General features: G+C 39.5%; 1 protein-coding gene across 1 annotated transcript in view; it reads right to left on the bottom strand.

Moving 5' to 3' along the window:
- The window catches only part of Kcnu1 (potassium calcium-activated channel subfamily U member 1), a 135672-nt gene that overhangs the window by 42153 nt on the left and 75459 nt on the right, over nt 1-18060 (bottom strand). Inside the window, 1 exon segment of the mRNA XM_013144677.2 lies at nt 5285-5344. Within this exon segment, the coding sequence (XP_013000131.2) occupies nt 5285-5344 (60 nt within the window).

Here is an 18060-nt window from a genome sequence, read left to right as displayed (position 1 = left end):
AAGATCATACATAAAAATCTCACTGTTAATAGCAACTGCTTCTAGTTGCCATTGCACTGAAAGTTTTAGTCAGGACAGTTAGTTATACACACACACACACACACACACACACACACACACACACGCATAAAGGTAAGTAGACAGGAAAAGACAATTCTATTTGCATATAGAATAATCATATATATGGAAAATGCTAAAATGTTACATACATATTGCATACAAAAACACAGAGAAGTCTATTAGAACTAAAAAGTTTTCGCCACACAGCTGAATGCAATACTACTACTATACAAAAGTGAATTTTATTTCTACACTCTCGCACTGAAAATAAAATTAAGCAAACAACTACACTTATAACAGTCAAAATGGATTCAAATGCTTAGAAAAAAACCTTAAAGCATATGGAAATTTCTACAGTGAGCCCTACAAAGCTTTTTTGAAAGAAATATAAGAAGACTTAGCAGAGATACTGCATGATCATGGCTTGTAAGAATAAATACTAAGATGGCAAAGCTTTCTGATTTGAAGATTCAAATCAATCTCCAGCAAAACATAGCTGTTTTTTAAGCAGAACTTGACAAACTGATTCTAATATTCATATAGTCATTAAAGAAACAGAATAATCAAAAGAATAATGACAAAGTTGGAGAATCATACTTCTTGATTTTAAAACTCACTACAAATTACATTAATTATGAAAGCAACTTACTGGGACAAAGATAAATTAACACAGCAGAATTGATTCAAGATGTGCACCCTTATATTTATGCTCAAATCATTTTTTTAAGTGTGCCAGAACAATACAATAGAAGGAAAAGTATTTGGGCAAATACTGCCAGGACAACCAGATAGCCACATACACAAGAAAGAACTTGGGTCAGCATTTTACAGCCTATGCAAACATGAACTACACGTGGAATGAAGACTTAGATATAAGAGCCAAGCATCAAACTCGAGAGAAAGCATCGGTGTAAACCCAAGTTTTTATAGATTTAAATCTGTGATTAAGAATTAGTATTTTAGTCATAATACCAAAAAGCAAAGGCAATTAACAATTCTTTGGATGTTATCAAAATTTAAAACTTGGTAGTTCAAGGGGCTCCAAAAGGAAATGCAAAGACAGCTCATAAAATGAAAGAAAATTTGCCACCAATGTATCCGATAAATGAATTAGGCAATATTAATAACTTACAGCCTAACAAAAAGGCAATCAAGTAAAAAACAGGTAAAGAATTTGAATAGACATTTCTTCAAAGAAGATATACAAATAATTATATCCTCACTCTATCATTAACTATTAGGGGAATCAAATAAAAACACAGCTACTCAGGAGGCTGTGGCAAAAAGACCCCAAGTATGAGGTCAGCGTGGACAACTTAATGAGACCTTGTTTTAAAAAATATCTTTAACAGTGCTTGAGATAAATTCAGCGGTAGATCTCTGCTGAATTCTATGTCTTGAACTACAATGACAAACAAATTTTGAAAACTCACAATGAGGTATCACTTCACATTGGCTTAGATGGCTCAATCAAAATGACCAATCAGTAAATGTATTAAAGAGGATTTAGGTAAACAGCAGCCTTTATACATTGTGGGTATGGTTTTGAAACAGTGCATCTGCTTTAGGAAACAGTTTCGCAGTTCCTCTGAATGCTGCCCTTAGAGTTAACCACGTGACCCAACAATCTGGCTCCGAGGCACAGACCCAAGAAAATTGAAAACGTGTGTCAATATGAAAACCCGTACACAAATATTCATTGCTGCATTATTCACAACAAAAAGAAAATGTAGTGCATCAATACAATGGAATACTTTTAGTAACAAAAAGGAATAAAAATTAATATATTAAAATATAGTTCCTAAGAAAAAGAAGTCAGATAAAGGATCACGCACAGTTCTGTTTTCATTGAATCTCAATAGGCAAACTACGAGAGACAGAAAGGATTGGTGGTTACCGGGAGAAGTAGGGTGGGACAACTGGAAAGTGACTGCTTTGGTCACAAAGTTTTCTTTGTGTGTAATGAACCCATTTTAAACTTTGGCAGTCATAGTGGTTGCACTGTTGTATAAATACACTTAACACAAAGAACTGTATGTTTTACAGGGTGAATACTGCACTGAGTTATATCTCAGTAAAAACTGATTTAAAGAAATAGCCACAGAAAAGGCAACGTATTGCCTTCTATTATTCATTTTCCTTAAAGTCAATTTTTCTGTATAATTCAATTAACTATATGTGCTGTAATTGTATAATTATTGACATTTATAATAAGTGACGAGTCTAGAAATGGTTAAATTATAATCAATACATTCTTCCATAAAGAATCACAAATGTGCTTACCATGTTTTTGCCATTACGTCCATCTAAATTTATGAAAAATTAATGATGTCTGTGTGGGGAAGTTTAAGGCAAAGCTAAACACAGGGATTCATTCCAGCTCTGACTTAATGAGATTGGAAGGATTTCCTAATTAGTAAGAATAGAGATATTCGCTGGCTTATGATGGGGTTCTAATAAATCTCTCATCAATGCAAAATCTCAGTAAGGGGAAGACACCACTTAGGGCTCTCAGCCTGCTGTGCGTCCCAGCTCAGCAGCACGTGGTGCTGTAGGGCAGCAGTCGTTACCGCTGGCTCAGTGGCCGGTGGGAGCTGCAGTCAGAGAACCCCACGCCATGCATCGCTAGTTGTTATTGGAAGGGTATTTTTAAAACTTAAAATTTCATTTTGATGGCCCGTATAAATAACAGCCACAGACTTTTGTATACTTATTGGGTAACCTAGGGCATTGCTGTGATCATTTATTAGTTGCAGGCATTTTCAGATTTTCTCTTTAAAAATTAAATATTTAGCAATTAACTTAACAAAGGTGGGAAAGATCTGTGCAACAAAAACTATAGTCATCTGAAACACAGATAGGACATCGGAAAATGGCAAGGCATGCCCCACTCTTGGCGAGGAAGTACTCATACAGTCCAAATGACCACATTTCCCAAACTGGCAGAGATGAATGCAAACCCAGTCAAACTACCAACAACATTTCTCACAGATCTAGAGAAAATGATGTGAAAATTCATATGGAGCCAAGAGAGACTGGAGATTCAAATGGAATCATAGAAAAAGCAAGCCTGGATAACAAAGGCAAAGCAGGAGGCATCCATCGCGGTCTTGAGGTTGAAGTTATGTTACAGCAACAGCGGCACAAAAGCAGGTAAGATCTCTGAAACAGAACAGAGGGAGCAAAACAGCCCCACACACAGTCAGCGGCTTGGACTTCTGACAGAGGGGCCGAAAACATACATTGGAAGAGATAACGTCTTTCATAAATACTTCTGAGAAAACTGCTCATTCAAATGCGGAACATTGAGTTTAGACCCATATATCTCAGTATATACTAAAGCAAAAATGGACCAATGCTCTCACTGCTAAAAGAAAAACATTCCAGCTGCTGCAGAATAAAATACATAAAACTCTTAAAGACGTTGGAGCAGATAGTGACAACCTACAGAACCACAAAGACATTAGAAATAGTACCAAAAATCACAGCGTGCGATAAATAAAAAAGCTTTTGCAATGCAAAGGAAACAACCATAAAATTGAAGAGAAAACCTACAGAATGAGGAAAAAGAAGTTTTCCAGCAATTCCTCAGACAGAATATTAATATCTAGTATATATAAAGTACTCAAAAATTAAACTCCCCAAATAAAACTCAATTACAAAATGCAAAACTGAAATGAATGTATACTTCTCAGAAGAAGTAAAAATGGCCAATAAATACATGAGAAAATATTCAACATCACTGGCCCTTAGAGAAATGGAAGTTAAAACAACACTAAGGTTCCATTTTACTCCAGAAAGAATGGCTATTATAAAAAAAAATCAAGTAACAAATGCTGGCGACACTGCGGAGGAAAAGGAACCCTACTGCATTGATTGTTGGTGGGAATGTAAACTATAAAACTACTAAGGAAATAATGATGGAGAATCCTCAGAAAACTGAAACTAGAAATTCCACTTAATGCAAGTATTTCCCTTCTAGGTCTCCTCTGGAAAGAGTCAAAGGCATCATATTACATGCACAGTCATACTTGTAGCAGCACAATTCATAACAGCTAAATCTCGGAAGAAGCCTATCTATCCATCAACACATCAATGGAAAAAGAGAATGTGATATTTATACACAGTGGAGCACTAGTCTGCATAAAAGAAGGGTAAACTTGAGTCATTTGTGAGAAAATGGATGCATATTGAAACCATAAGTTTAGGTAAAATAAATCAGACAGACACACAAGCTTAAATATCTCAAGAATTTTCTTACAGAAGACCCAAAATGTAAATAAGGAGCAAAATAAAAGATAGATAGTAAGAAGTTGGGAGATTTTTTTCAAATGGTACAGGGATCAAGAGATAGAGGGAGAGGAAAGAGGAAAAGGGGATGAAAAAAAAGAATTGAGATCTGCTGTATTCATGCACAAACTCCACACAAGGAATGTCATCATTATGTAATATAAACAAGGACTAAAGCAAAAGCTGAAAAGAAAATAAATATAGATTAGTACTCAATAAAAAATAACTAAATCAAATTTCTCTCCAGACACTGGGTGTATGTGTTATTTAGAAGTGTAATGTTTCATGTTCTCTTCTGGAGAGGTCTCCTAGATTTTTGTTATAGTTTTCTAGTTTAATTCCACTGGTACTGTATAGCATACTTCATCTGACTTGTATTCGTTTACATTTGCTAAATGCATGGTCTAGAACATAATTTATTCTATGCACTTGAGAAAACTCTTCATTCTGCTATTTTGCATAGGGAATTCTACACATTACAATTAGATCAAGTGGTTGGGAGCGCTGCGCAAATCCGCTGTATTCTTATTCTCTTCTAGCTTGAACAACCACTGACAGAGAGCTCGTGAGGTCGCCACTACTCCTAGAGAGTTTGTCTATTTCTCCTTAGCCCCCTTGGTTTTGCTCCGTGTGTTTTGGTGCCTTGTATTTAAGAGCATACAAGTTTAGGTTTATTATGTATTATCCTGTTATTATGAAATGCCCTCCTTTATCTGTGACAATGTTTCTTGTTCTAAGTTTATTTAGCTAAAATTAATGTAGGTACTCACATTTTCCTTCCAATTAATGTCTTTTCTTCATCATTACATTTTTAAGCCCTCTGAATCTTCATATTAAAGGTAACTTTTTGCATCTCTATCCGTTCTTCTAATTCTCGTTTGTTTGCTGTATTTAAATCATTCACACCAATGGTGATAATTGATGTAGTGAATATCTATCATGTTTGCAGTTGATTTTCTATTTGTTGTGATTGTTCTTTGTTTCTTCCTTCCATCTCAGGCAAGAAAATCTTTTATATGATTTAATCTTAGCTCTTGTCATTCGTGTCACTTATACATCTTTTTAAAAAATTCAGGAATTGTCAGTTCACGTTTTTAACTAGCCTAAGTCCACTTGTTTCATGTGCAGCCTGAGCAGCTTATTACACCCTAAGCCACCTTGCCATCACTTAAGACGTTGCTGAGGTTAGAAGTCTTTTATTCTCAGTAAATGGTATTTTCATTTTTTTAAAAAAATTGATTTATTGGTAAAATTTAGGTATACATAATGATCATATTCATCATAGCGTATTTGTATCTGTATATTATGTATCTCGATTCCCCTCTTTTTCCAAGTCCCCCCTTCACTCATTCTTCCCCTCTTTATCTACAAGTCTTTGCTTTCATTTTATCCTTTTATCCTTTTATTTTCCCTTCTTCCCTTTTCTCTTTCCTCCTCCCAAGTTCCTCTTTCCTTTCGAAAAATTTCTTCCTATTTCATATTATCTATGGTAAATTTTGGTCCTTATTTACTATTTCAGTTTTGCACATCAGGAGACAATGTGATATTTGTGTATGTGTGTCCAATTTATTTCACTTAAGAGTATGGTCTCAAGGTGCATCCATTTACCTAGAAATGCATCAAATGTATCCTTCTTTGTGATTGAGTAGTACTCCATCATATTAAAAACCCACATATTTTTATCAGTTCTTCAGTTGATGGGCATTTAGGTTGTTTACAGGATTTAGCAACTACAAACTGTGAGGCTATAAACATGGAGGCACATGTATGGTTGTGCTATGATTTTTTTTTCTTCTGGGGAAGACACCTAGAAGGGGAATAACTGAGTCAAATGTGACCTCTTTCTAACAAAGAAAGTAAAAGATCTATACAATTAAAACCACAATCTCTGAAAAGAGAAACGAAAGAGGATATCAGAATATGGAAAGATATTCCTTGCTCATGGGTAGGAAGAAAAAAATAGCCATAATCCTGAAATTGTTATACAGATTTAATATAATCCTAGTTAAAATACAATTAGCATATCTCACAGAACTAGAGAAAACATTCCTAAAATTCGTTGGAATCACAAGAGACATAGAATAGGAAAAACAGTTACTGGTAACAAAGGCAAGATATCCCTAACAAAGGCATCATAATCCCTAACTTGAAATTATACTACAAAGCTACTGTAATAAAAATAGCATGGTATTGGCAAAAAAATAAATAAATAAAACAAAAACAAAACAAAACAAAAAAAACAGACCTAAGGATCAATGGAAAAGATTAGAAGATGCAGAAAGAAGTCTAAACACACTCAGCTACCTTATCTTTGACAAAGAAGCCAAACATATTCACTGGAAGAAAGATAATCTCATTAATAAATGATGCTAGAAGCACTGGCTTTCTACATGCAAAAGACTAAAATTAGAATCATGTCAAAGATCTAAATTTTAAAACAGAAACACTAAGTCTGCTGGAAGAGAGAATATGTAGAAACTTCGACGACACAGGTGTAGGAAAAATTTCATGAACAGAACCTCAATGGCACAGAAAAGACTACCATGAATCAACAGCTGGGATCTCATCATATTAAAAACCTATTGAGCAGTCTTTTTTTTTTTTTTTTTTTTTTTTTTTTGGTACTGAGGATTGAACTCATGACCTTGTGCTTAACAGGCAAGCACCTTAGCCACTGAGCTAAATCTTCATTCCTTAAAAAGCTTTTGAACAGCAAGGAAAATTACCAATAGAGGGAAAATAAAACCCACAGAGTGGTAAAAAATTTTGGCCAGTTGTCCCTCAGACAAAGGACTAATATCTAGAACACATAAAGAATTGCAAAAACTCAGATCCCCGACATTTAAAGACCCAGCCCATAAATGTGTATCTGAGATGAATATACACTTCTTGGATGAAGAAATATAAACAGGGAATAAATAGATGAAAAAATGTTCAACATCCCTGGTCTTTCAAGAGATACAAATTAAAACAATGATGAGACTCCATCTAGTCCAGAAATTATGGCTGTCATCAAGAAATCAACCAATAACAAATGCTGGAGGGGTTGTGAGGAAAAAGGAGCCCTTCTGCACTCTTGGTGGGAGTGCAGACTAGTACAATCACTGTGGAAATTGTCGTAGACATTCCTCAAAAATACTAGAAATCTTTACTGTGAGACTTAATACCAGTCTAGCTAGGAGCTGCACTATGTTGGATTGTTGATGGTGTGACAGACTCTCCGAGACCCTCTGTGGCCTTGTTTTTCACTCCTCGGTCCTCACTTGGTTTTGTTAAGAACTATTTCCACCACAACTCACTTTTTGTACTAGACTCCTCTGGGTGTGGTAGTAATAGAAGAGAAGATTTCGTACTTTGATGACTAAATCTCAGTTCACTTGGTAGCACTGTTGTTGAATTTGAGACCTTCATGGTGTGTCTTAACCTCACCTCCCACCCCTAGGCAAGGCAGGAAGGGGAGAGGAACTGTTGAAGGACATGCCATCACCCCAGGCAGACATGGCACTGGACTGCCAGCTGAAGCTCTTATACTGGAACACCTGGGTGTGCTCACCATGGTAACTGTTCTCACACTCCAAGGGCAATTTGTGGACTTTCCCAGGAGGTCTTTTTGCAGTGCGACTTGGTGGGATTTCTAGAGGTAGACTCCCAAGTGTGGAGGACCTCTAATTCTGCAACTTTACAATTTTCTCACTTGTCACTTAGTACACAGCCTCTAAGAAATCACCAGAACTACCCTGGAAGAGTCTTCCACAGTTGATAACTGCAGAGGCCTCCCCCCAAAAAAGCAGATCTCTGCTCTGACTCCAAACTGATTTTAGGGTGACTTTGTTTTTTGCCTGTAACTTTGATTCTCTGTTGAACCAGGAAGTCTTTAATTTTCAGTCCATCCAATCTTCTCTGGTCAGTTTTAATTTTCAGTAAGGATAGGAGAAACTTCAAAGCTCTTCTTTCTTTATATTTTGGAGCTAGAACCATAAACTTGATGACTTTCCTTAGTCTGACACACGTTTCAGAGACTGGTCCTTCTGTGTCATAGACTCAGGCTACTCTGTCTGCAAAAGGGGTCGCATCCCTGTAATTCCAGGTACCTATTTAATCAGAGAACTCCCCTCTCAGTAATTAAACATACTTTCTTTGTGGGTCATTATGATGTGATTTATGACATGTGGGTAATTGTCAGAATTACTGTGAGTAATTAAAATATGAAGTGAATGCTGCCAGAGGCTTCAGTCCCTCTCAGTGTCCTCATTAAAAATCAGGAGCTGACCAAATTATAAATAGACTGGTTTGTACAAGTTCCTGGCAAAACCTAATTATGAAACTTATCCATATTCTATCAGAACTCACTCTATTAGTCATGCAAATTCCAAAAAATGATTAAGTTATTTTATGTGCTGGAATTGCAATATTAATAATAAAGAGATAGATAACAGTAATTAGAGGTTACTGGGAGACTTTACGGGCCAGGTCACTGTGGGTCACACTGGCACCTTTTCTTGATCTATATCCAATGCATCACACACACACTTGTACAAACACACACAAACCACACACACACACACCCCTAGCTTTATGATAAAAGAATACTTTAATGGTATTATAATGAATTTATGATAACTTTTTCATGAGCAGTCAAACAAGAAAGAGGGAGGACAATTTTTTTCTCTTTGAGAGAGAGTTTCACTATGTAGCTCAGGCTGGCCTTGAACTCATGTTGTAGCCCAGGCTGGCCTTGAACTTGCAGCAATCCTCCTGTCTCCCAAGTGCTGGGATTACAGGTATGTGCCACCACACACCTAGAGGGAGGAAAATTTGTAATAAACCATGTTTGAGATATCTGGAAACTGGGCAGAGAAAGATATTTGGTACTATCATCTGCAGAACTCTGTACTTCCAGATAGAGCAGAGCATCACAAGGGGAAATCAGTGGGTCTAAGGTTATCTCAGGGGAGCACAGCTGGAACAGATGCAGATGGTGGCTTTGAGCTTAGAGGGCTTCAGATGATCCTGTCTCATCACCACTCTGACTTTACAGACACAGACTTAGCCAGGGGAAGCACGAGTCTGCCAGGTTTTCCTTCTGTAAGACGGCCAGGCCGTGGGGTGATGGGGGTGTGGAGGAGCATGCCTGGCAGCACGAATGCCACAGGCAGGTCCACACTACATGCCTAGGAGATGGAAGAGCTCGTGCTCTGGTTGTTCAGCTGGATGAGATGCGACAACAGGTCTGCTATGTGCAAACACAGAAATCATGATGCTTCCTCACAAGAGGCCAAGGATTTGAATGGCTCCTTCAATATATGTCTAGGGAAGCAAAAGTAAATAAAATGTAAGAGGCAAGGAAATAATAAAAGAAGGGAGGTCAGGGAGGGAGGATACAAGAAAGAAGAGAAGTGCATGTTTACAGTTACATGGGATGTTTAAGAGTTCTAGATTTTAGTATCAGCTTACAGAGCTCAGCAGTGCCAATTCCATTGAGCTGGGGCTTATGCAAATATTTTTTCAGGGGGACAATGTAAAAACAGAAAAACAAGCAAGAAGAATTTGCCCCTGCAGCTCTGCATACATAACTAATCAACCGCCTTTATCAACTCATCCACTATATGAATTTCACCCTTTTGCACACTCTTCCCGCGTTACGGACAGAAGACTGTTTCACTAGACAGGAGCTTTCAAAGGCACAAGGCTGCAGACTCTGAGGAATAAAGCGATCCTCTGGAGCCCGTCTGTCTCCGCTGTAACTGGGAATTGCCCACATTCCTGCAAGCTTGGCCAGATGGAACCTTCACACACATGTGTCAGACAAACTCAGGTGGAAGGAACTCTTAGGGATGACGTACAGGCAGCAGCAAGCGGGATAAACGGCTCATAGTGCGGGAGGAGAGGATGGATCTGGTTTTGGGGCAGGGAGCTGCTAAGAAGATTGTCTACAGATCACTTCTTTAGTAAAGGCTCAGCATCCGGGGATGCAAGAGTGCAGAGCGGAGCGTAGAAACTGACAAAATCCCCACACGCCTACAGCTATGCCAGAGGGGAGGGAAGAATCCACTGTGACCTGGTATTTCAAATACCCGTCTTTGACAAGTGCTGGTGCCCTTCTCAGGGCACAAGTTTCTATGTGTTTCTAGGTGTCTGTGGGTGTGTGGTATGATTTCACTTTCACAGCAGCACCGTGAGGTAAACATGAAAACACTAACTCTTAGCCATGTTTTATGATAAGGAGAAATGAAACGACCTCCTAAAAGTTCCGAGAAGATAAGCGATGAATTTGGGCTTGGACACCCAAGCTTTGTGCCTGTTATCACTGCTCTGAAGTACACTGGCCTGGCACAGGTGGTGCTCCCCTGAGTGAGTGTGACCGTGGGGCGAGGTGTAGAGGAAGGGAATTCACGTACACTTTCCTCTCCTCCTAAGAAGGCGGCTGGTGCTCACTCCGCAGGACAGTTTTCTCTCCTCCTTCAAAGCCTCCAAAGCCTCAGGACTTTGAAGAGGGGTCCTCAGACAGCTACGCTGCTGTGTGCCCCATCCAAAGGACGACTCAAGACCTTCAAGGGCACACTGCTCGTCAGTGTATAGCAGGCCAAGGAGGACTCTCTCTAGGGCTGCCTGTTCCCTAAAACCTAGAGTAACAATTTCTCTTCTGTGCCATTCTGTGTGCTCCACCTCAAAAAGATGCCTGCACATTTTATCACTCAAAGAAGGTTAATTCTTCCTATGTGTCTTCCTGTCCTACTGTTTTCTTTTAAACAAAATATTTCTCAGGATTCTTTTTTTAAAGGAGCAATATGACACATTTACCTCCAAAGATACAGGTTTCTGCAAGAGGCACTCAAAGAAAATGCATTCAAGAACTGCATTTGTTGGCTCAGTGGAGCTGAAGACACCACATCAGCTCTTGCTCGAAAACCAAACAGGGCGTTTGCCAGTCAGGGATTCCAACCAGCTGGTGAAATTGGCCTCAACCATCTGACAAAAGGGATCCCTTTCCTCAACAGCAGTTTCTCCACCTCATTCTCACTCCTTTTTGCTCGAGAACACACAGTTTTGCACTTGTCCTTGATACCAATAACTGGAGGGTGGGAATTATTCAGAAAGCTCATGTTCGACACCCCATCTGTTCATTTCTGACAGCAATATATAATGTAAAGCTATAAAAACTTGAAAAATAATGCAACATAAAAAGGGATTGACTCAGCTCCAAGAGGCCATAAATGGTAACAAATACTGCTGGATGATTTATTTCATGCTGCAGTCTTTACAGTAAGTCATCTTTTAGACATTTCCTTGTGACAGGTTTTAATAATATTAATGCCCAGAGCAATCCAAATCATCGCCAATAGACGTATTTATCAAGCTGCCAATCCGAGTAAATGAAATTCTATAAGCAATAATGTAACATGTTTAAAGGAAGCTAATAAAACAAGTCAGCAGAGAAATATTACTTCAAAGTATTCTCTCCCTTAATCCAGTCCTCCGTGTTATACCGCTAAAATGCAAATCTTTCCAGACTTGATTTATTGCTCTGAAAATACCAATGACCTTTTCCCAAGCTTCTGCATGTATATTCACTCTCACACATTCATAAAGCCTGCAGCACATCCCGCCAGAGTCCCTGAACGCCGGAGTGCTTAGCATTTATTGTTATGTTTGCCTTGCTTTTACAGGAGTACTGGATTGGCTGCTGAGCTAAATAACATCTAAGTTTCCAAACCTTATTAAAATGTAACAAATACCCAAGCCATAAACCAATCTTTACAGTGCCTTCTCTTGGTGGGGCTTCTACAAGACCGGGAGAAAGAGAGCCCTGAGCGATGCCCTGATGATTTACCAGTTGTCAGGTGAATTTCCTGTGAGGGACGGCCAGTCTGCACTTTCTTTCACTGAGGCTTGCTTCCCTGTGTTAGTTCTCTCCCCTGTGTTTTTCCTGCAGATCGCAGTAGCATCTGGCATTCATTTCAAAAGCAGCTCAGGATCTGCCTCCTTCAGGAAGTCTTCCTTGTTAATTTCAATAGTTTTCTTCTCTCCGCCCTGTGCTTGACTCATCCCTCAGCAGGACACTCTAATTAATGTGTCCACAAATTTGTAAAACACAGCAAAGGCCCTCATCAAGTACTAGATGGAAATATAAACTGCATTAATTTATTCCACCCATTATACAGTTAATTGATGGCTAACTTTCCTTACACATTAGACACATGCCTCTTGAAGTTAGCTTTACTCCTTAATGAGCACCAGGACTGTCCACTGGACAACTATGTGTCATCCATAGTCACAAGATATACATATTGACATACATATTGCTTGACAGGCATGCTAATGGTGAAAAGTACTTATTTCTATGAATATGATTCTTGTATTTATTTGGGGTGAATCCTTTGGAGTGTCTCCCAAGTCCCTATCTGTAGTTCTCCACTTCTTTGAGAACTACCACATTCCCCTAGCCCATGGTCAAGTGTGTTTTCAAGGACTGTACCCTCCCGAGATGATTGGGCAAGACAGGGACCCCTGACTCATGCTAAGCCAATCTGATATTCTCTTCCTGTAATGAGAAAGTGAGATGCTGGGAAGCCTAGTGTGAACTCAGCCATGACTTTAGATGTGACCTGTGTCTGTGAAGCCATCTCACACTACACAGGGCTAGATCAAACCCCAGTGCAGAGGTGAGCAAGCACTAGAGTGAAGAGCCCCCGGGGGCATGGGGCAGCCAAGGGAGGCTGCCTTGGGACACACAGATTTCCAGTTCCTGGTTCTGGTCTTCCTTTTAGCTTCCCTGACCTATGATTTCATATTAGAACTTTTTCATCTTCATTTTAGAAAAGTCTATTGTACTTGCAACTGATTTGGCATTGGTTAAAGTTTGTATATTTAATCTTTACATTAGCTTTACAAAAGCCCCTGAGAAATGTAGATTGCTTAAGAAGAGTTCATTTCTTATAATGAGAAGCTAGAGTTTTGTTTTTTGTATGTTCCTAAATACAATACCTCTTGTGTTTTGGTAATATAAGATTTTTACAGTTGAGTTTGGGAATAATTTTAGGACACAGTAAGAATTTATTCATTAGTTATTAGCCAGTTTCCCATCAGTGGATAAATTACCCAACAGTTGATAATAACTTATGGAAGGACAGGTTTGTTTTGCACACGATTTTAGAGGATTCTGTCCAGGACTGGTTGAGTGGGGACAAATGCACACCTTTCCAGGTCAGCCCCAGCAAGCACCTCCCACCTGGCCCGCCTCCTCCAGCACTTTCAGCTGCTGAACTCAACAGAGGGATCCACTCGAGTACAGCGTCCCCGTGATACACACACGTGAGCTCCTGAGGGACATTTCAAATCTGAACCATAACACTAGGCCAGCCAGGCAGGAGAAAACACATTCTGGATTTATATACAGCCTGGAGGTGGGAAAAGGATGGTGGTGTGACCGTGGAGAGGTGGGAGGATACAGGGTCATCGGGGTCAGAGGACTTCCGTGAGCAGCAGAGGCCACACTGAGAAAGGGCACTGTGAAGGACTTAGACCTCACTTGTAAGGGCGTTTAAAACCACTCCTAAACCACTGAAGGAAGCACTGTCAGTTTTTCATGTCTGATGCACTTCTCCGACTGCAACACAGGGATGGAGATAAAGGGCAGTAACAGATGGTCAGGCCATTTCGGGAATGCAGTGCCTCAGGAAGCAGCGGTGTCTTGGAAAAGGAGATGGTGTCTTGGTTGGGATTCGAATTAAAGACGGAAACGATAAAGATACTAAAGATTTTCTTTGGGATAAATACAAGAAGCACTGGTAGCTGTTATTGTTTTGTTTTGCCAGTGTGTGTGTGTGTGTGTGTGTGTGTGTGTTTTCCATTTTAGCATAAATATATTAGATAGGAATCAACAATTTATCCAAAATTTTAGTTTTATTATTTTATTCTCTAACAGTGCAAAGGAAGTTGGTCTACATCTGGTTACTTTCCTGGTTTTCCACTTTTCTTTCTCATATCCTTCTAATTCCTAGTCCCATCAGCTTCTTCCTGCCTGTGTACTACGTTCTCAATATGAAAACAAGCCATAGACTGAATTAGGTCGAGTTGAGACACAGTCTGAAGAAGCCTTCTGTATCCTGAAATACTTATATCTAGACCTACATACCCAGCATCCTATGCTCTGTCTCTGTCTCTGTCTGTCTCTCTCTGTGTGTCTCTGTCTCTCTGTCTCTCTGTCTCTCTCTCTCTCTCTCTCTCTCTCTCTCTCTCTCGCCTCTCTTCTTTTCTTTGTGTAGGTTTTGACAGACAGGGTCTCATTATGTAGTCTAGGCTGGCCTCAAACTCACTATGTAACTCAAGATGACCTTAAACTCCAGACTCCCAAGTGCTGGAGTTACAAGCTTGTGCCACCACACCAAACTTCTATTATTTCTTGGCTTGGAAAAAAAAATCTTGTAACCAAATTCAGAGGTTGCAGTGGTAAAGTGAGGGAGAGTACAGGGAGATAAAAGGCTGGAGGAAGAACACCTGGGCCTTTCCTCTGACCTGGAGGTGGACATGAGAGTGTCTGGTGACAGGGTGCTTCATCAGAGACCCTTTTTCTTCCCCTGCCCTTTCTGCTCCAAGGAAGAAGAGAACTCTCTGTAGGGAGAGTTGCTGCATGTGCTTCGGAAGCGGGATGTAATCAGGGTGGACAGAGGTGGTCTCTATGTACACTATAAATGCAATTTATTCTTAGTTTTTCTTCCTGGTCCCAAATAATCTTAAAGATGTAGAGCTTTCTAAAGTCATTCTTCGACTTTGAAAAATAGCTGAATGATAGTCACACAGGATAAACCCTTTCTATTCTTTGTTTTAATATATTCAAGGAAATCTTTACAAATTAGCTGTAAGAAAGAAAAAAAACAGACTCTCTAGAGGGATGAGAGCTTTACCTCCCTGGGTTCGCTGCCAGGTATGCCTACCTCAGACCTCCCGTCCCTCTGGGCAGGGTTTGGGGTGCTGTGGGCCAGGAAACACCAAGAATTGTTGCTGAGAGACCAACACAGACCAAGAACAAGAGCTTTCTCACTTGCTTTTTTAACCTCTAAATCATCTCTCATTCCTTAAGACTTGTTTCCAAACTGGCCCATAAAAGTGACTGTCAGAAGATTAAAGCAGAAGACAATTTCTCCTTAGCCCTGGCAGCTAAATACCTAGAGCCTGTGAAACAGCTGAAACAAGGACTATTTAGGAAGATCCCAGAATATTCAACTTTACACCCAGATAGTGTAAAACTCAGGCACCAGGCTTGCCTGACTGTACAGTTGAGCAGAGTGTTGTAGTTGAACACATTTAGCTACTCTATCTGGAAATACGGTTCATGAAATGGTACTGGATGAGCTACATCTTTTGCAATACTGGAGAGGGAAGCCAAGGCCTCACATGTGCTAGGCAAGCACTTTACCACCGAGCTACACCCTGAATCTTATGCTGGGGATGTTAACAGGCTTTTTCTTCTGAATTAAAAGCAAATATAAAGGTAATCGTAATAATAATGATGACACTTAACCAATAAATATACACTGAATGTTTTTACATTGGAAGACCATTTATAGCATTTTCAATCATGAGATTAGATTAAGACACTGCTTTGAATCCAAATCAGCTCCCTATTTTGGGCTTCTTTTGAACTACCACTATGTAAGGATATCAGTAATGTAGTACTCATTGTTATACCTGAAGTATATATTACATATGAAATTTAGATATATAAAGTAAATCATTTGGATGCATATATATGATTAACTGTGCTGACTGTTTCTTATACATCAGCACCAAAATCTTCTCCTAACCAGTAATTTATTTGCACATAAATATCCATTTGCAAATTTCCATCTGTTATCCACACTGAACATTTTAAGGGTCATTTGAGGCAGAAAATAGCAGATTCTTCCAAACTTATAAACTGCTTTATGGCTTATTTTAAGATGCTTTCCCATCAGTGTGGTATCTTAAGCGCAGATGAGGGATATAGTAATATCTGCATTCACGAGAAAGAAGCCAGAAAGTGCAGACTAGCAACTGGCTGGACTGAGGCTGGAGCCAGGAAGCCTGTGGATATAGCTGAGTGGCCAAGGGCTTTCCTAGAACAGTCAAGACCGAGAGTCCGATTCTTGGAAGACTGGAACTTCAGTAAGAAATGCACCTCTGGAGGAAATGCCAAGCACACACAGGCTCCTGCATGCAGGGAGCACAGGCACCGAGCACCTGTAAGGCCCGTATAAGTGGACCAGGTGAGCACACAGGGGTCTTGTCACTCCCTGCCATCCGTGACTGAGGACTGAGCTGTGCTCCAGCTAAGATCCTGGGTGTGGATCTTACAATGGACCACTGCTGTCTTTACACGAGGACCACACCTCAGACCTCCGCTGAGAGGGTTGAACAGAATAGCACTGAGAAAAAAATCTTTGATTTCCAATATTTTAAGGAATATGACTGTTGCTTAAAGAGGGATGGGCTTGCAAATAAGAAAGAGTGGCGACAACTTGGCTTTTCCTGGGGCTTTGAAGAGAACAAAGTGAATTTCTAGGGAGTGAGTTTATTTAGCTTACTTCTTAGCACTATCTGTAGCAATATTTCAGAGGGAAATAAGTAAAATACCTGTTCCTTTTCATTTGGCAGCAGCAAAGTTCTCAGGGGGAAAAAAAAATATATATATATATATATATATGATATATGTAATCCCTGTGGTGTAATCCCAGGGTATGAAAACTCACTTCTCTTAAAAACCTCCCTCCGGCATAATTGACTTTTCATGCGCATTTTAATAATGATATTTCAGCAGGTTGCATGAGATTTTTTTCCCTCTGTTGTTGTTGTAAATTATCATTTGGAAAAAAGTGTTATAAATCTAATTACATTTTCACTTATATTAACAAGTCAGCACAATCTTCCAGCGTGTTTATTAAGCAATTCCAATATTTACAGCTGACCTAATTGGTTGTGGGGTAGAGGCAACGAACAATAATTTATTGTCTCGATCACTGAGCATGCGCCAAAGGCTAGGCTCTGCAGCAGCCCTGAAGTTGTGCCTCATCCCTTCTGGCCTCCTCAGCCAGCTGCAGGACAGGCTAGGGCCAGAGAGGGAAAGGGAAACAGAAGAAGGGTTTGATAAGGGTGCTATTTTCTTAACATGTTTTTGTCAAGGAAGTGTTTCCCAAATATATGCAGATGGTTACAGTCTCAAAACTCACTTGTAAATTTATATTTAAAAAATTTGCAAACAACTGCATGAAAGCCAGTAACATAGGGTAAATAGCCTTTGCATCTAATGCTGAATTGAAGTGGACAGTAAAGACCCTGCCCTTGACTTCCACTATCAAAGCTAGCATGGTCTTTAGGAGCCAAGAATGAGTATGGTACAGGCTGGGTACTCTTAAATTTTCATGCATCAAAAAAGGTTTCAGAAAAAGAAATCATTCTGAGTAGACAGAGACCATATTGATTCTTGGAGAGAGTGGAACTGGGTCTACCTCTCTTGTTATAACCAGTGAATTCAGCTGCAGTTTTGACCCCTCTCTGACTTACACTGAAAATGGGATCTACCTTGAAGTTATCTATCTCTTCTGCTCTTACCATTGGTGTTAGCATAAATTCAGGATATCAATACCATTCCAACAGAAAGTTGCTTTGAGGTAATTCCCAAGGACCACAGGTTCAGTTATTTTATGGGATAACCTCTTACTCTGTGTAGAGACA

Source organism: Cavia porcellus, unplaced genomic scaffold (assembly GCF_034190915.1).
Source record: "Cavia porcellus strain 051 isolate PalLab524CR breed Dunkin Hartley unplaced genomic scaffold, mCavPor4.1 scaffold_29, whole genome shotgun sequence".
NCBI lineage: Eukaryota > Metazoa > Chordata > Mammalia > Rodentia > Caviidae > Cavia > Cavia porcellus.
This window is presented reverse-complemented; position numbering and strand designations above follow the sequence as displayed.